The sequence below is a fragment of the Mauremys reevesii genome, linkage group 8, assembly GCF_016161935.1.
Source record: "Mauremys reevesii isolate NIE-2019 linkage group 8, ASM1616193v1, whole genome shotgun sequence".
Classification (NCBI taxonomy): Eukaryota; Metazoa; Chordata; order Testudines; family Geoemydidae; genus Mauremys; species Mauremys reevesii.
The window spans coordinates 68,053,449-68,071,988 of NC_052630.1; the positions used below are offsets into that span (position 1 = coordinate 68,053,449).

Genomic DNA, 18,540 nt, shown 5'->3' on the forward strand with positions numbered 1-18,540 from the left:
ATCTATCTCCTTCCCTTTCTCTGTAGAGATCCTGTAACTTCTGTAATGTAGTGTACTGTACTGTAACTTATCTTCCCCATCTCCTCTCATGATCATAGGTTAAGGTTTTATTTTTGATTTAATTATTTTCTTTATAAGAGAAGATAATGGTACTGAAGGTGGATCTGGCTTCCAGTGAAGTCTCTTTTAATTATTCTGCCACTAACTTTGATCCAATGTAAGAAAACAGTAACTGGTAATCAAAAGATGTGTATCTTGAAATCATATTGATGAAAGAAAACAAAAGGTGGTAATACTATTAATATCTTGCAGAACATTTTAACATGTATCTGCTGTATGGATGCCTGCAAATCTTTATTCATGTGAGTAGTCCTTACTTAGATGAAGAGTTCCACTGAAATCATGGGAGGAATGACAGTCATCCTGTGATCAACCAATAAAAAGACTATGAGCTGTCAATGTGATGTGGCCATGAAAAAGGCTAATGCAGTCTTAGGATTCACCAGGCGAGGTATTTCCAGAAGAGATAGGGAAGTGTTAGTATCATTATACAAGGCACTGGTGAGACCTCATCTGGAATATTGTGTGCAGTTCTCGTCTCCCATGTTTAAGAAAGATGAATTCAAACTGGAACAGGTGCAGAGAAGGGCTACAAGGATGATGAGAGGAATGGAAAACCTACCTTATGAGAGGAGACTCAAAGAGCTTGGCTTTGTTAGCCTATGCAAAAGAAGGCTGAGGGGAAATATGATTGCTCTCTGTAAATACATCAGAGGGATAAATACCAGGGAGAGAGGAGAGTCGCTTCTGACCTTAAAGTCTGTGAATCTATGAGACTTTTGGTGAAGACACTGGACTCTGGCACTCAAGAGAGATGCCTTTGGTTCCCAGCTCTGTGGTTGAATTTCTGTGTGACTTTGCCTTGATCCTGAAAACACTCACGTGCTTAACTGTCAGCAAAACTTGAAGTCAATTAGACTACTAATGTGCCTATTTCAGCGCAGTGTTGTGCCGATGCATTCATTAAAGGTGCTACAGGTACTGGGGTCCAAATGAGCTTGAAGACAGACAGACTTCTTGCATGAGTAAAGGTTTTCAGAATCAGGTCCTTAAAATAGTTTGGCTTAGATAGATAGGGGTTCTGGGGAAAATACATTGAGGTAGGAATCAGATAAGGATATGTGAAAGTTAATCTCTTGTGTTCCATAAAGCAAGCAAATAATGACAGGCCTTCATTTATTTTCAGGAGATCGTTTATATATAAAGTAGTTAATCTACTGATACCAAGCAATAAATCCTTTAGCTCACATTTAATAAAATAGGTATTCCGTTTCAGAAGCTTTTTTGGCTATTCATAACAAATATTGTGCATGGGCGAAAAAGTCCAAGGTCTCTCAGAAAATGCCCCAAATGAAAGTAATATGGTTCATCAAATGTTCAGGTACCACAGTATTGGGCCCAATATAAATATATAGAGAATTGGCCTGGGAAAGGAATTTCTGGATACTTAAGGACTACATCCTTTTAGTATGTTCAAGTCCAGGTCAGTGGTCAGTGCACCATAACATTAGTTATGCCTCCTGAACTTAAAAGAACTTAAAAAGCCAATTGCAAACCATTCAGTTTTCAGGTGAACTAGTCCAGATAGTGTCTTTTGGAGGCTGCAGGAATGTAAAAAGTATAATGTTAATAAACAGTGTAAAAACCCTGGCTTCAGCAAGAATTGAAGGGAGCTCATCTCATCTCAGGAGGCCCTCAGCACCTTGCACGCTCGACCACTTAAGTGTGAGAGAAACATTATATATGAGAATACAGACCTTGTACAAACTTTAATTATTTCTATTTTAAATGGGTTATTTTGATCAGCTTTAAAGTAACTTGCTGCTCTACGATGGGAATTCCAGACACAAGCTGGACCTCTGACACAGTTTTAGAAGATGATGGTTGCCAAATTGTCTTGTTTGCAAGAAAAGATGGTGACATCTGTCATGAGATGTCCATATTAATTTTTAGTATTGCTGATGGATGCATGTTGAGTGGTTGGTGTTTCTCTGAGGGTCTTCTGCAACTCGTTATTTTTATAGGATGTTTAGGGCTCTTTCCCCTACAAGTTGGGGGGCAGATGTTAGTGTCACCCTAAAAGGAGCAGGGGCTATGGCAACTACCTCAAAACCAGGCTTGTGCCTTTTTATGTTGTGGGTCACAAGCCCACAGTGCATATGGTGTGCAACAATGAATATTTTTTTAAAATGCTTCCTCAAGTGGGACTTGAGGGGAGATTGATGCTTCTGATTCCTGAGGAGAGCTTCCTGAGGGGAATGGAAAGGCAACAATGAACAAGTTACGCCAGTCTCTGACAAGTCTCCCAGCACCTGAAAGGCCCCACTAATATGAAGCACTGTTCCAGCCCTGTCACCATATAGTTTGACTGTCACTCCAGATCCAACTCCTACACCATGTGAATCAATAGACTCTAAGTTCTGAAGCGATAACCCTTATTATCTTAAGTATATTATTTATCCTTTTGCTATTTTTGTCCTTTGTTACTAATGGAGACACATCCCAACCTTTTATTAATTTAGGATGTAGAAGGGTGGTTGTCTGCATGTGTGTGTGAGCACTCGTAAAATCCACAGAGGGAAGGCACCAGTAAGAAAGTTTCCCAGGTATAAACAGACCTTATAAAAATACTTGCTACGAGTGTTCTTCATTCTGTGCAAGCCTCCAAAAAAACCTTTAAATTGTCAGCTGTAAACTGTTAAGTAAGATTTGTTAAATTTCTGCTCATCAAAGGGTCCTATTAAGGCTTCCATTGTCAGTATTGGAGGGAATGAAAAGAGTTAGCCATCACATTGCAGTAAAATCCACTTAAGCTTTCACTGGCTGTGAGATTGTCACTTAAGATATTAAATTACAATTTGGTTTTAATATTAAATATAAAACCAGTTAAATTTTGATAGTAGTGCCACAGGGAAAGTTCTATAATTTGGTTTTGGGACTTATAAGAATTGATTATCTGCTGTATTCATTTGATGATTTGACTAAATTGATGATTTAATTCTAATCCAATCTTACTGTTAACTTGTTGATTTTACCTTAATTGTGACTTGATGACTGTATTGCTTAATTCTAAGTTTAGGAGTGTTAATAGTTTCGTTATGATGATATGTTTTCTTGATTTTATTTATTAACATTCATAAAATGTCATATTTCCTCAATAAGGTCCAGAACCTTTCAGAATCAGCTGGAGGTCAGCCAGTCCATCTAGGGGCCTAATCAACTCCCTTTAAATTAACCTTTGGTTCTCACACAAGTGTTATCATGAACAGGGAAATCTTGCTGGCGACACTAGGCACTGATGGGAATATTTGTGCATGTCAGTGTGTACTTGTGTCAGTACTGCATCAATGACAAGTATCTTTGATTAACTCAGGTCAATAATCTTTTTTTTGTCTCTAATTAAACATGATGATTGTTTTATTTCAACCTATATTGTCCCCTTTAGACCCAGGTGATCAAAACCTCAGTACTGGTTGAATGGATCTTTTCTTTTTGTTCTCATGAAATGGTAGCAAGCAAATTACACAAAGGTTAAGGCCATTGAGGAGGTTTAAAAGAGAAGCGTGACAGGTTTTCACAATAAGAGCAACCCTGCTCATCACAGTTGAAATGAGCAATTAATAATTCATAACAATTAACTGAATTATATGCTTCCTATTCAATATGTTTCCAAACATGAATAGATTAAATGGTAATTGCTAACAAGCTTTATGTTCTATTTCATGTGCCTAATAAAAGTTTATCTTTTGGAGCTTACTTTGTATCTCCTTTTGATCTACTCCTGACTGCAATATACTATATTAAAATATTTATTATTAACCTATCAAATATTAACCATTTAAAAATTATACTGACTAAAGAAAACAAATAGGATACTTTAACTTTTTATGAATTTCCTAATATTTAGATATGCAGAAAACTTCCATAATACACCGCCAACAAAAACTTATGAACCAAAAAATTGTATGCACACTCTTTAAAGAGTGCTGCTTTGAAATGCACTGCTATTATATCCATCAGCATGATTTATTTTGGCTCTTTCCATATACAGTAGAAACTCAGTGATGAACACGCTGGGAAAGGAGGTTGTTCATAACTCTGGAATGTTCATAATTCTGAACAAGACGTTATGGTAGTTCTTTCAAAAGTTTACAACTAACAGACTTAATACAGCTTTTACTATGCAGAAGAAAAATGCTGCTTTCCCTTTATTTTATAGTAGTTTATGTTTAACATAGTGCTGTACTGTATTTGCCTTTTTGTGTGTGTGTCTGCTGCTGCTGCCTGATTGTTGTACTTCCAGTTCTAAATGAGGTGTGTGGTTGACTGGTCAGTTCTGAGGTTCTACTGTAACACTATGTATGTATTCAATAAAAGGTTGTTAACTTCCCGTCTGTACAATATAATTCCTGCAGCACTGCCTATTTTTATTAAATTAGTATTTTATCTTTTTTCAGTGGTTAGGTCTTTGTGAGCCTCCCTATTTTTTGCATTTTGCTTCTCGACCACTTAAAATGGATTGAGTGAGTTTGGTTAAAATTCCAATAGCTAGCTTGACAGCTGACAATACCGATAACGGAATCCAAAAAAAATAGTTGCTACCCTAGTAAGGCGGAAAGACCTGAAAGCTGACACCTTTGTGAAGGCAATTGGACTAGAAAAAAACATAGCATCATGATGGTAAGGGAGCTCTTTTCCCTTCTTAAATGGCCAGATTGGTGCTGTTCATGTATACATTTATAAATGCTGTTCATGTATAATGTGCTCTGATTTGGGGGGGAATACACCAGGTGGTCACACTAGCCCTTTTAAAAGAAGAGTTATTGCTCACTAGAACCCAATGGCCTAGCAGTGTGATGCTAACTCTTTACTCTGTTCCCTCTCCAGTTGTTTGTGGGCTGTCATCTTCCTAGGACTTTCTTCGAAATGCCCGTAGACATCACTAGCTGTTGACCATTGTGTTTACCACCAATGTCTTGGTCATGCGTTGTTATGGAAACCTTTCCTCCATGGAGAGGAGCAGACACAATTCCCTCCAGTGCCCATCAATGCCACTTTCTCTGTAGGTCAGAGAAGATTGCTAACAAAATCACTGTAGAGTGGAAAATGGTGTTTCGGCACTGCTCCTTAGCCTGTGCCAGTACTACCAATGCTACCAATATATATCCACTGATTTCAATACATTCTGTGCTGCAATCTCAATATTTGAAACATCCTCTCACGTTCTTCATTCTAAGCACACTCCCTTTCCCTCGTCAAATCAAATCCCACACTAAAACACGCTTCTGTCATGAAACCATGCTTTGACCTGAGTGCTTTTGTCCTTTATATGATGTTGCACCTGTATAGTTATCCCATATATTATATTTGCCTGAACAAGGTTTGGCTCTTGTCTTTTCTGTCTTTAAAGATCCACAGTGATAGGGGGCTATATGGAATTATGAGGCATATTTTCTGCTGGTAAATTGATAGACCTCCACTGAAGTACATCGATTTATACCAGCTGAGAATCTGACCCAATAACTCTGTGGGGATTTATAATTTTGCCATGTTTGTTCTTGGAGTGCACATCCTTACATGTTTCAATAATAGTATTCCTTGGGACATCAGTGTGATTCTAGATTGATTTGAGTCAAGTTACTCTGAATTTAAACTGGTGTAATTTGGCCTGGTATATACAAAGCACGACCTAATGAACCATCACAACAGGCTTGTGAAGTAGGTTAGTAAATATTATCCCCATCATAACAGATGGAGAAACTGAAGTAGAGAGGGTAAGTGACTTGCCCAAGGTACATAGCAGGACCATGTCAGAGCTGCATTAGAAATCAAGGCTTCCTGATTCTGAATTGTGTGCTTCTTCCTATTCAGTATACTTCCTAATATGCATGAGATTCATGTATATGTATTTAGGGTGATGTACAATGTGTAACTTCCTACACAGATATATATAAACATGTTAAGTATCCCTGCAGGCGAGATTTTTATAGGACAACTGCATTTATTTATTTGAACTATTTAGAAAGAACAGAAGGCTGTAATATGTCTTTTAAGAATGACAATTTTGGAAGTTCTCAGTAGCAAAAGATTTTTTGTTGAATTGCAAATGTTAACTTCCTACAAGCAATGTTTATATAATTCATTGGCTCATGGTTTCATGTTTGATTTTCTCTGGAAATTCATCCTGCATGATGATTCTCATAAAATGCTTTAGCTGCTAATGCTTGTAATTCATGGCAAAATTCAGACAATAAAAAAGGTTATTTATATTTAAATAATCAGGTAATATATAGAAGGCATACTGACAGAATAATCTAGCATTCTATGGAATGATGCAAGTTCAGTCCACAAGACAGATGCATGCAGTTTGTATAGTTTGAACATCAGAGATGAGAATTTAAGTGTAATCCTCTGCCTGCCTTAATGAAAATTATTAAAGAATGGAAAAAGGGGCAAAATCAAATAATATATGAAACGGCTACTTACTGTAATTTTGGTTCTTCAAGATGTTATGCAGATATGTACTCCAGGTAGGCATGTTTGTGCCCTGCACACCGGAGCCAGAGGCTTTTGCCTAGCAATATCTGTAGACAGGCAGCATTCACATTTTGTGTGTATCGCCTCTTCCTTGACTATATGAGGTACACTGCCTCCCCCTCCCCCTCCCTCACCCCCACCCCCAGTTCCTTCACACTGAACATCCAGGGTAAGGCTCCAATGCAGAGGGGATGGAGGGCGGGTCATGCATCACATCTCAAGGAATCTGTTACAGTAAGTAATCATTTCTTCTTCTTCTTCAAGTAGATGCAGACATGTATTCCAGGTAGGTGACTCAGAAGCAGCACCCTCTGTTCGAGTGGGGCTTGGAGTCTATGTGAGTAGGGATTGCAGGACCACTTCTCTAACATTGGTGTCTGTTCTGGAAGAAGCAATGATTGCGTAAACCTATGTATGGACAACCATGTGGCCACCCTTCAAATGTCCAATATGGAAATGTCTCACTGAGGAATGTTACCAATGTAGCCTGTGCTCTCATGGAAATGAGTCAATATCTGCTGAGGAGGCATAGCCCACACTATCTCATACACTGTCTTGATATAAGACATTATCCATCTAGAGATGGTCTGCGCAGAGACCGCTTGTCCCTTCATGTGGTCTGCATGTAATTCGTGCTTCGCCTTTCCTGTTTGCAACTATTCAGTCCTGTTCAGATAAAAGGCTAGGCAGTATCTAACATCTAACGTTGCTTCTCTGGAGAGGAATGCAGCTTAGGGAAAAATACAGGGAAATACACCGGTTGGTTCAAATGAAACTGAGAGACCATCTTGGATAAGAACTTCGGCTGTAACTGGGATGTTACCTTGTCCTTGGAGAGCTGCATGTAAGGAGGCCCTGCCTTCAAGCACCTGCAACTCACCCACCCTCCTAGCAGAGGCAATGGCTATGAAGAACGTAGTTCTTTGAGACAGGAGGAGCAGTGGACAGGATATAAGGGGCTCGAATGGAGGCCTCATTAGAGCTTCAAAAAACGTGTTCAGGTCTCAGAAAAGGACTGGCTCTTGGACCAGAGGATGGAAGCAAAGAAGTCCTTTCAGAAATCTCGTCACTGTGGCATTGGAAAAAACTGATTTCCTTTGGATAGGGGGATGAAATGCCAATATTGCTACCAACCCCGATTTTGAAGGTGTAGCAGGTACTCCAAGATGTTCTGGATTGAAGTTCCAGCCAGATAGGTCCCATGGGCCAAGGACCACACTGAGAACCGTTTCCATTTAATCAAATAGGCCATCTTATTGGAAGGCTTCCTACTATTAAGTAGGAACAGTTGGTCTGCCTCCAAGCAATGCTCTTCTTCATTCAGCCATGCAGTACCTCCTCCATAAGGGGCAGGGAGCTGATCACCAGATTAAGGGTGTGGTCATAATCATGTGTGAGGAGGTCGTAATCGTGTGTGAAGCAGCAGTATGAGAGGATGAATTGACAGGATGAGGAGGCCCCAGAACCAGCTATCATGGCCACATCGAGGTGATCCACCTTGAACTTTTTCCTGCAGTGGAAAGCGTTTGGCGATGGAGCCCAGGCTGAGCTTCCCCATTAAAGCAGAATGGCGACACTTCTTGTTTTCCCTGGTCGCAAATAGGTCAATCGTCTGAATTTCCCATGCTGCAGAAACAATCCTCCTTCAGGAGCCATTCTGAGGGTGATCTGGGACCCGAGAAAAGCCTTGGTACTGAGTCAGGCCACATGGCCTATCCAAGCAGATGCTGCTTGAAGCGAAGGTCCTGTGTCCCCTGAGCCCTCTTTTTTGAATGATCTACAGATCAAACAGCGCATTTTAAGGTGTGCTTTACCAAGGCAGAACAAGCATCTTGTGTCGGAGTTGGGAATTGCCACACAAGAGGAAGGGCAATGCTTGGACCCTGGTGAGGGCATCACTACCACTAACACTACTGTCGCTTTTTTTTTTTTAAACACTAACTATGTACAATGAACTAGGCTAAGAAGAATGAATGCGAGTTTGTGAGACAGCAACCACACTGAGCTCTTACTCCAGCTGATGGGTGCTGAGAAGGAACTGAGAGGGGTCAGGGTGGCCCTGCCTCATATAGTCAGGGGAAGGGCTATAGAAACAAGGCACCCCTCTATGGGTACTGGTAGGCAAAATCTCTGGATCCAGAGGTGCATACACACCTACCTGGAATACACAGCTGCATTTACTTGAATTAGAATTAAGAGTTTAACTTTAGGTATCTGACTGAAAACCCACACTTCTGAAAGGAATGTTATGCTTGCTAATTGTTTAAGATTTGTACTGTTAAATCAACAGATGATAAACAGAGCTGATCCAATACTTCACAACAATAATGTAATCAGATCTGCAGAGGGGGATCTCTACACCTCCCCAAATCCTCACTTGGGCTCAGTGACAAGCCAAGGATCTGCTTGCCAGGATCTCATTGCAGTAGCTGCTTTGCCTGCTCACAGAATATCTGGAAGCAGATTGCTGTTTTTTTTTTGGTTTTTTTTTAAACTGTATCCATTGTTTGATTTTTATCTGACTTTTTCAAACTCTTTTTTTGTAACTCTGTGAGTTGATCAAACTGTGTTGCTAATTTGTCACTGGTGGAAAGAATCACTACCAAAGTATTCTTTCTGTTACCTCATTGCAAACATCTCCAGCATAACTCCTTGCATAGGGGAAATTAAAACCTGGTTTCTCTAAATATTCCTGAATATATCAAGTAAAATAACTTGAAATTTTATGGTAATTGAACACAAAAGAGGTGAGAATATGTCAAAAGAAAATATATGTAGAAATGTAATGTGGAAAATGCTCTTCATTATTCACTGAACTTTAATTTTAAAACTGACAGTGCTTTTGTCTAGATGCAGATGTGTCCCCACTCTGATTCAGGCTCCTCTTATCACAGGCCATTAAGAACCCACTCTGGAGTGGTCCCTAATGTGCAAAGATGTGGTTGGTCTTCTTGCTTTGTACGTATGTATGTATGGATTTATTTTTATTCAAGATTATTTAATTCCTAGAATTGCAAAATAAAAAAAAGGATCTCTGATAATCTGGGTCACTTTGTCAAACTCTAAACAAGCTTAAAGGCTAGATTGTTTTTCATCCATTTCCTAGACTTTGGAGGAGGAGAGTGAGAAAAAGAGGGGAGGTGGTGTGTGTGTGAGATGGAAATGGGTGATTGGCACACAGCAGTCACATCAGCTGCACCCTTTTATTTAGTACAAGCATTCTCCCTGAACCAGCACACCTCTGCTAGATGCTATGTCTGTGTGGTGGAATCCCTGAACTCTGAGGTTACTGCTGCTAATGTTAGCACTTATGATCTGGAAGGCAAGGACCAAGATTATATCGGACCCCTGTATGAACAGGGATGCAAGGGGTGAGCTAGGTGTGTCTATGCCTTCTTCCCACTTGTGTCCATACAGTACTCAGAACAATCTGGACCTTAATTTATAAAAAAATATTGCAGCACCTTGGTCCATAAAACAGAATAGGCCTTTGCATATTTTTTTTTTAAGAAATGGATTAACAACCGTGGAACGTTATCCACTGGGTATGTATAACAATGTTTTTTAGTACTTTAAATCTATACTATGAACTGACATGACAAAGAATATGGATTTTGTGATAGCAGGTCAAATTTCTGGTTCCAGTAGGTCAATACTACACACTGGGAAAGCTCCCTAAACATAAATATGCCTAATTTTGTAAATAAACCATATTTTTTAAAAAGGAAAAAGTCCCTTTTTATATATATATATTTCTGTAGCTTCATGGCTCAGAGGAAGCTGTTACAGGGAATTAGATCAACACCACCGTTGGCATGCTCAGGCAAATAATCCCTCCAGAGTCTTGATAATGCAATGCAGTGATTTTGGTTTTCATGTAGTTTTCCAGACGATAGTAAATAAAATCTTCCAGACAGAAATTAATTGGAAAAAAAATGGGCCAATTGCAAAAGCAACTAGATCATGGACTCCTCTGCTGCACACTGAAATATCAGACAGTGGATATTTAATCAGTGTACCCCCAGCTTGATATATTGAATGTATAGCAATCTGATGACCATCCTATAACCAGGAGCGGCTATGTTTTTTGCCGCCCCAAGCATGGCAGGCAGGTGGCTTTCGGCGGCGTGCCTGTGGGCGGTCCGCTGGTCATGCGGATTCAGTGGCGCACCTGTGGGAGGTCCACCGGTGCTGTGCCATCAGCGTCCCCGCGGCCGAATTGCTGCTGAAGCCATGGGACCAGCGGACCTCCCGCAGGCGCGCCGCTGAAAGCCGCCTGCCTGCCGCCCTCACAGCAACCGGCAGGCTGCCTCCCGAAGCTTGCCACCCCAGGCATGCGCTTACTGCACTGATGCCTGGAGCCGCCCCGCCTATAACCCTGACAATTGCATTCAGAAACAAGTTTTTTCTGACTTTTGAATAGATGAGCATTGGTATTTGTTTCCTTTGTGCCAAGTAAAGAAACTTATTAAATATCCCTTGCTGCATTTTAACTTTCTGAATATATCAGTCTTCTTCTAGTGTTTTAACTAGATATCCTTGAAAACATTTTGTGGGAACTTTGATTAAACAAAATGTAGTTTAACTACGTATTACACACAAAAACCACTATGAAGAAGTCTATTCTGACCAAGGACATGAGACTGTGAACAAAGCATGAATTGACAGCAGTGTTCACAGTACATATAAAGATGTAACTATTAGATAAGGGAATAGTAGAGTAGTGATTAATGTGTAATGGATGGCAGATGTGTGGCAGTTCATGATTTGTATGGAGTAGGGTTCCCAGAAATTAATGAACCAATCACAGAGTGCGTGATATGATGTAAAATAAAATGTGCATGCAGCATTCTCTTTCGGGAATGTGTATATAATTAGATTAATGATTATGTACTTTGGACTTGTGTCAACCCCTGTGCTAGCAGAGTCTGATCAACTCAGTGTAGTTTTACTGTATACCAGTAAAGAAACCTAAATGACTAGTTCAGAGTCGAGCTGAGTTGCTGGGAGGTTAAGGTATCGAAGGGAATGCCAACACTATGTTAAAAGAAAATTGAGGTTGCAAACTCAGGCACTCAAACGGTAGGAAATGCCAGAATTAAGGTTGCCTGTTTAATCCTAATGCTGCCTCTTGGGCATGTGCATTATGATACATCTTTAATTATATGATCACATAATATTTTTTTCCCACAGGACTCCTTCCTCATTCAGTCCATAGGATGGGCTCATAGCTGCACTGCTATAGCACTTCAGTGTAGACACTACCTATACCAAAGGAAGGGGTTCTGCTGTCGCTGTAGTTAATCCAGTTGCCCAAGAGGCAGTAATACTGTCTACATTGAGGGTTAGGTGAGAATACCTACGTCACTCAGGGGGATGGATTTTTCACATGCCTGAGAGAGACAGCTATGCCAATGTAAGTTTCCAGAGTAGAACAGCAATTCAATAGTTGTGTTTTCTCCTTGTTCAGCATGGGACCTCATGCTTTATTTGCTGCACTAACTATTCCACACAGAACATAAGAATGGCCTTACTGGGTGAAACTAATGGTCCATCCAGGCCAGTATCCTGTCTTCCAATAGCAGCCAATGCCAGGTGCTTCAAAGGAATGAACAGAATAGGACAATTATCAAGAGATCCATCCACTCCTAGCATCTGGCAGTCAGAGGCTCAGGGACACCAAGAGCATGGGGTTGCATAAGAACATAAACTATACATATATCCAGCTATGCATACACTATGATGGGGGCTAATTTAGCTACAACTAATCAGGAAAGAGATCTTGGAGTCATTGTGGATAGTTCTCTGAAGACGTCCACACATGTGCAGCAGCAGTCAAAAAAGCAAATAGGATGTTAGGAATCATTACAAAAGGGATAGAGAATAAGATGGAGAATATCTTATTGCCCTTATATAAATCCATGGTACGCCCACATCTTGAATACTGCATACAGATGTGGTCTCATTTCAAAAAGGTTTATTAGAAAAAGTTCAGAGACGGGCAACTAAAATGATTAGGGGTTTGGAATGGGTCCCATATGAGGAGAGAGTAAACAGGCTAGGACTTTTCAGCTTGAAAAAGAGGAGAATAAGGGGGGGATATGATAGAGGTATATACAATCATCATGAGTGGTGTGGAGAAAGTGAATAAGGAAAAGTTATTTACTTGTTCCCATAATATAAGAACTAGGGGCCACCAAATGAAATGAATGGGCAGCAGGTTTAAAACAAATAAAAGGAAGTTCTTCTTCACATAGCACACAGTCAACTTATGGAACTCCTTGCCTGAGGAGGTTGTGAAGGCTAGGACTATAACAGGGTTTAAAAGAGAACTGGATAAATTCATGGAGGTTAAGTCCATTAATGGCTATTAGCCAGGATGGGTAAGGAATGTTGTCCCTAGCCTCTGTTTGTCAGAGGGTGGGGATGGATGTCAGGAGAGAGATCACTTGATCTGTTAGGTTCACTCCCTCTGAGGCACCTGGCATTGGCCACTGTCAGTAGAGAGTATGGCCATTCTTATGTTCTTATGTTTATTGTAGACCTGCTGCCTACTAATTTCATTGGGTGACCCCTGATTTCTCATGTTATTTAAAGCAGTGAACAACACCTCCCTATTTACTTTATCCACACCATTCGTGATTTTATAGACCTCTATCATATTCTCTCTTCCAAGCTGAACAATCCCTGTCTTTTTAATCTCTCCTCAAAGCTTCACAAATATTATTGAATTTATTTTCATGGCACCCTGGTGAAATAAAGGAATTGTATTATCCCTGTTTTACAGATGTGAAACTGAGTCACAGAAAGATTAAGGTCAGAAGTATCCACTAATTTTGGGTGTCCAATTTGAGATGCCTAGAACCTTCTTTTTCATTATATAGCTCTTTATGTGTTCAAAGCACAACTCCCCACTGACTTCAGCTATAGATGTGAGTGCTCAGCACTTTTGCAAATCAGGCCCCAGGGTCTCAGTACAAGCACTCAGGAAATAAGATATACACAATTACTGACCATGTGAGAAAAGTTTGATATAAATGATTTGACTAAAATCACATAAGCAGTCTGGCAGAGGCAGGGAGAGAATCCATTTCACCAGGGCAGCAGTCAACTGCTTTAATCGTGAGATCATTCTTTCCCTTATTGTAGTCCCCCTGGCTCATTCACTATACAGCTTCCAACTTCTGCAACAAATTAAGCAGGGGTTGAACAGCCTCCTTTCCTTCCCTCCTGTATCGTTTCCGGAGCAAGTCCATCCTGTGCACTGAGAAAGTAAGGGATGCCGTGGAAAAATTAAGGTTTTGAGTGCTTGACTTTGCAGCCTCAATTTTCCTTTAATATAGTTTATTGGGCCTAATTTCCTAGGTTTTCAAAAAAAGCAAACTGAATAAACAGAAATTCCATCATGTGGCACAATATTGACACCCAGATGATTCATCAAGAGGGTTTGTACCTTTAGATTCACTGCATAGACCTCTGGCACTTGAGCTAAAGGAGTAATTGTAATTGAAAGCAACAGTAGGTTGTCATAATCTATGTGAAACAGCACTAGAGGGATGAGGAAATTGAGCTCTTACATGGTTCACAGCCTGATAGTTAGGGAACTGGATTAGGATACAGGAGACTCAAGCCCCTACTCTGCTTGATTCACTGCAGTTTTTTTTTTTCATCCCGGACCACTCTTAATCAGGAAGAGCAGGGACTTGAACCAAGACATGGGGACACAAACTGACTCCCAAATCAAAAACCTCAGGGTTCAGTCTCAAAATGGACAATTTGACACAATTCTGTTTTCCTTAAAAGCATCTGAAAAATTTTGTTTTAATTCCAGTGGAAGGAAACCAAATTTCAAAACCTTGAAAGGGCTATAACAATGTTTAAAAGGGGACTGGATAAATTCATGGTGGCTAAGTCCATAAATGGCTATTAGCCAGGATGGGTAAGAATGGTGTCCCTAGCCTCTGTTCGTCAGAGGATGGAGATGGATGGCAGGAGAGAGATCACTTGATCATTGCCTGTTAGGTTCACTCCCTCAGGGGCACCTGGCATTGGCCACTGTCGGTAGACAGATACTGGGCTAGATGGACCTTTGGTATGACCCGGTACGGCCTTTCTTATGTTCTTAAATATGTTTGTTATTCAGTTAACTGGTTTATGCAAACATGTTAAAATCAAATCTGTGTGTCTATAATTCACAAATGTAGAAACAGGCCAAATTCATTGAATAAAATGTTTATTGTGAATAGGTCATTCATTTCTATAGACTGCCTGAGACAAACCTTCAGTAGCTGATACGTTCTATTTTGTGAATTATAGTCTTTGCACCTGCAATTCCTGATAGTTTTTCAAGTTCCTCGCTTTGGAACTGTTGTCTGCTTGTTTGAAGGCCAAGGTCCCACCCCGCACCCATTCCAGGTAGTTGTATTTTAGGAGGCGAAGTAATCTTAGGATGTATCATTTGTATTTGGTTTTAGAGTATTTTAGAATCTATAGCTAAGACACTATGCCAGTAATTCTTCTTCTTCTGATCTTTCATGAGTTTCTAGATCTTACTAACCAGGAGCAAGTGTTTCTTGCAGAAACTGTGTCGTGTGTGTGTGTGTGTGTGTGAGTGAGAGAGAGAGAGATAGGGATACAAATAATGAGAATCAGGGAGAGAAGGTGAAAGAAACAAATAAAAGAGTGTTCAAGAGTTTGTAGAAATAAATCCTCAAAAGTAGTAGTTATAGAGATTAGAATATTAAGGACCTAATACAAAGATTTCAGCAGCAGCACCCTAGCCTAATATGTAATGGTGTGGCATTTGCTTGTGTATAGCGGTATAGCAAAATATCGATCATCATCTGCTACTAAAAGTTAATATTAAATGCTATTTTGTTAAAATCTTTAGATTTATTAACTCTGGTTTAGACTGTATTTTTGGTTTAGGAGCTATAATACTAAGTAATGAGTTAGTACGCTGTTCTCTATATATTATAGATGTAATTTAATTTATGAACTCAGATTTTTAAGCTACTCAAAAAGGCAGAAGTTCAGTCACAGAAATATGTTAATACACTTAGATATCACCTTTTGTCTTTCAGTAAGAATTTTTAAGTTTGGAAAGTTGCACTTGTGGTTTAGCTCACACAAATTAATTGATAGCAGGCAAGACACACAGATCTGCATATTTCAGTACAAGCTCCTCCAGGCATTAGCAGAGAAAAGGGGAGAGGGCACTAAAAGCATAATGAAATAAATGGATTGCACAGTCAATTTACTGCCCTCATTTGGGAGTATCCATAAAGGTTCAGGCAGTAAGGCATTTTTAAAGCTTGTAAAAGTTTTGCTCTTTTTCAACTCTAAGTAGCTGCACATGCTGGGATACAGAAGCACAGGCAGCAAAGGTGCAGGAAAAGGGCAGCTCTCAGTTACTTACGTTGACAGCCTAAGCTGTGCCAGATATATCCCAGCAGACACTTATCACATTTAGTCCCTGATGTTCCCTCCTTACACTCACAGAATCCTGTGTCATTACAGCGATCATGGACAGAGCCAAAAGGGTTACAATTACAGTCTGCAGAAACAAGACAACACACATACGCTGGCCATAATTCAAACAATAGCAATAAAGGAAGCAATTCTAGTATTTAAAAGTAAAGGAAGACTGTCTATTAATGACATTTGGAGGAGAGAGAATAATTACCACAGGTCTACTTTTCATTTGTTTGGTCTTTTTAAGAGCAGACCTCTGTCTGATTATGTGAGGGGGGAAAACTAAATAGAAAAGATGTAGAGTAAAAAGGTAACTGATCATAATGGATATTCCATTTTAGTAAGGAGGTTTTGTATAGCTTAATGAACAGAAGGGAAGATTTGTATAGCAAGGATAAATCGATATGCCATCAGGATGAAATCTGTTTTAAATTATTAAAATAGGTGTAGCTGTATCACTCAATACTTTGAGTTCTGCTGAACATTTTTAAAGTGCCATATAAAGGCACTTTACTTATTTCCAAGATAATCTTCCCTTTATATTTAGGAGTAGTATGTTAATTTATGTAGGTACTTGCCATTGTAGTGATGAGAATTTACAATGCACCTTTCACATATTCCAAAACAACCTTGAGGTGGGGAGCAAAATACTACAAGACTTGGTCAGTACTGACTTTTAGCTGTCATTTTCATTCCACCTCTCTTCTTCCACTCCCATGGAGGGTGGGGAGGGGGGATGTGAGGATGGAAGATCGAGGATGCACTCCAGCACCCAAATGTAGATTTTTTTTTTCTCACATGTGCCTGAACCTGACCAAAGACTGTAGTAAATTGTGGTGGTTTGGGTTGACCCTTTTATTTCCACAGCCTTTATTCCAGGGAAATACAGTAACTCCTCACTTAACGTTGTAGTTATGTTCCTGAAAAATGTGACTTTAAGTGAAATGATGTTAAGCTAATCCAATTTCCCCATAAGAATGAATGTAAATGGGAGGATTAGGTTCCAGGGATTTTTTTTTGCCATACAGTACAGTACAGTAGTATAGTTGGGAGGTGCCCCTGCCTTACCCCACACAGGCACAGCCCACTGGCAGTGGAGACAGTGAGGGGGGAAAGGAGGCTGAAGGTGCTGTAGGCTAGGAGAAGCACATTGCACAGCAGCAGCAGCAGCTTCCCCTTCTACTTAAGTCCCCATCCTTAACCCGCCTCTTCTTCCCCCTTTACTTCGCAGGCCGTGTCCTCGCTCCTAACCCCTCCCTCCCCTGCCTCCTACCCGTGGCAATCAGCTGGCTTGCAGCGTTCAGGAGGGAGGAGGGAGGGGGAAGGAGCAAGGACATAGCACGCAGACTCCCCCTGCCTCCTGAACACTGCAAGCCAGCTGATTGCCATGGGCAGGAGGCAGGGGAGGGAGAGAGGAGGTGCGCTGCATCCTCAGTCCTCCTTCCTGCCCGCGGCAATCAGCTGGCTTGTTGATTTCAGGGGGCAGGAGGGAGGAGCGAGGACTCAGCGTGCAGGCTCTCCCCTCCCTCCTCACGCCCGCAGCAATCAGCTGGTTTGCGGTGTTCAGGAGGCAGAGGAGGGAGGGGGAGCCTGTGTGCAGAGTCCTCACTCCTCCCCCCTCCCTCCTGAATGCCACAAGCCAGCTGATTGCTGCGGGCAGGAGGTGGAGGGATGAGGGGGAAGGCACTGATCCGCGGGGTCTGCCAGAGGGCAAGAGGCGCTGGGGCGTAGGGGAGCTGATAGCGGGGTTGCCAGCTGTGGACAAAGCAGGCAAGCGATGTTATAGCGAAGCATTGCACAACTTTAAATGGAGCATGTTCTGTAATTGAGCAAGGACGTAAGATCGAAACAATGTTAAGTGACAGGACATTAAGTGGGGAGTTACTTGAACCACAGACCTCTCTCTTTAACACCATCACAAATTCAGTGCTCAGCTCTGGGCTCCAGGGCAGGTGAGAGCCCTTCAAAGAAGGAAGATAGTTGACAGCAGTGTTGAGTTTTCTGGCACTGCTGTGGATCAGCTGTATATTTTCTCTAAGCCTAAGGGCCAAATTCTCATCTTGTTTACACCAATATAAACCTACAGTAACTTCCCTGTTGTATCTGAGGCCACACCCTACCTCTAACAATAATTTTGTCCACACACCTGATCTCTGCTGCTATCAAAGGCAAGTGATACAAATCCTTTCTGTGTGCATTGTTTATTTTTTTCCTTTTAATCAAGCTACCCTGCTGCTATTGTTCACTAGGACTACATTATATTGCAGCAATATTACAAATGACAGAAGAGGAAAAAGTATTAAAATATTTTAAAATCCAATGGAATTTTTTTTTATGGGGAAAGGAAAATTACCAGTAACAAATTTGTCACCTGTTGCCTTACTGCTTATTAACTTTAAATTAAAGAGGACATTTCAAACATTTGGCATGCTGGAGAAGAATAGTTACCTCTGGCAAACACAGTTCCAG

The 18,540-nt window shown here is 40.6% G+C and overlaps 1 protein-coding gene across 3 annotated transcripts in view; it reads right to left on the bottom strand.

Annotated features, from left to right (window-relative positions):
* NTNG1 (netrin G1) overlaps window positions 1-18,540 on the bottom strand; it is a 206,899-nt gene that overhangs the window by 29,456 nt on the left and 158,903 nt on the right. The window contains exon 9 of one of the 3 annotated variants that reach the window (XM_039486512.1): window positions 16,016-16,153. The exons of the other annotated variants lie outside the window; for them this stretch is intronic. Within the exon in view, the coding sequence (XP_039342446.1) occupies window positions 16,016-16,153 (138 nt within the window). The remainder of the gene's footprint in view (window positions 1-16,015; window positions 16,154-18,540) is intronic. 3 annotated transcript variants of the gene reach the window in all.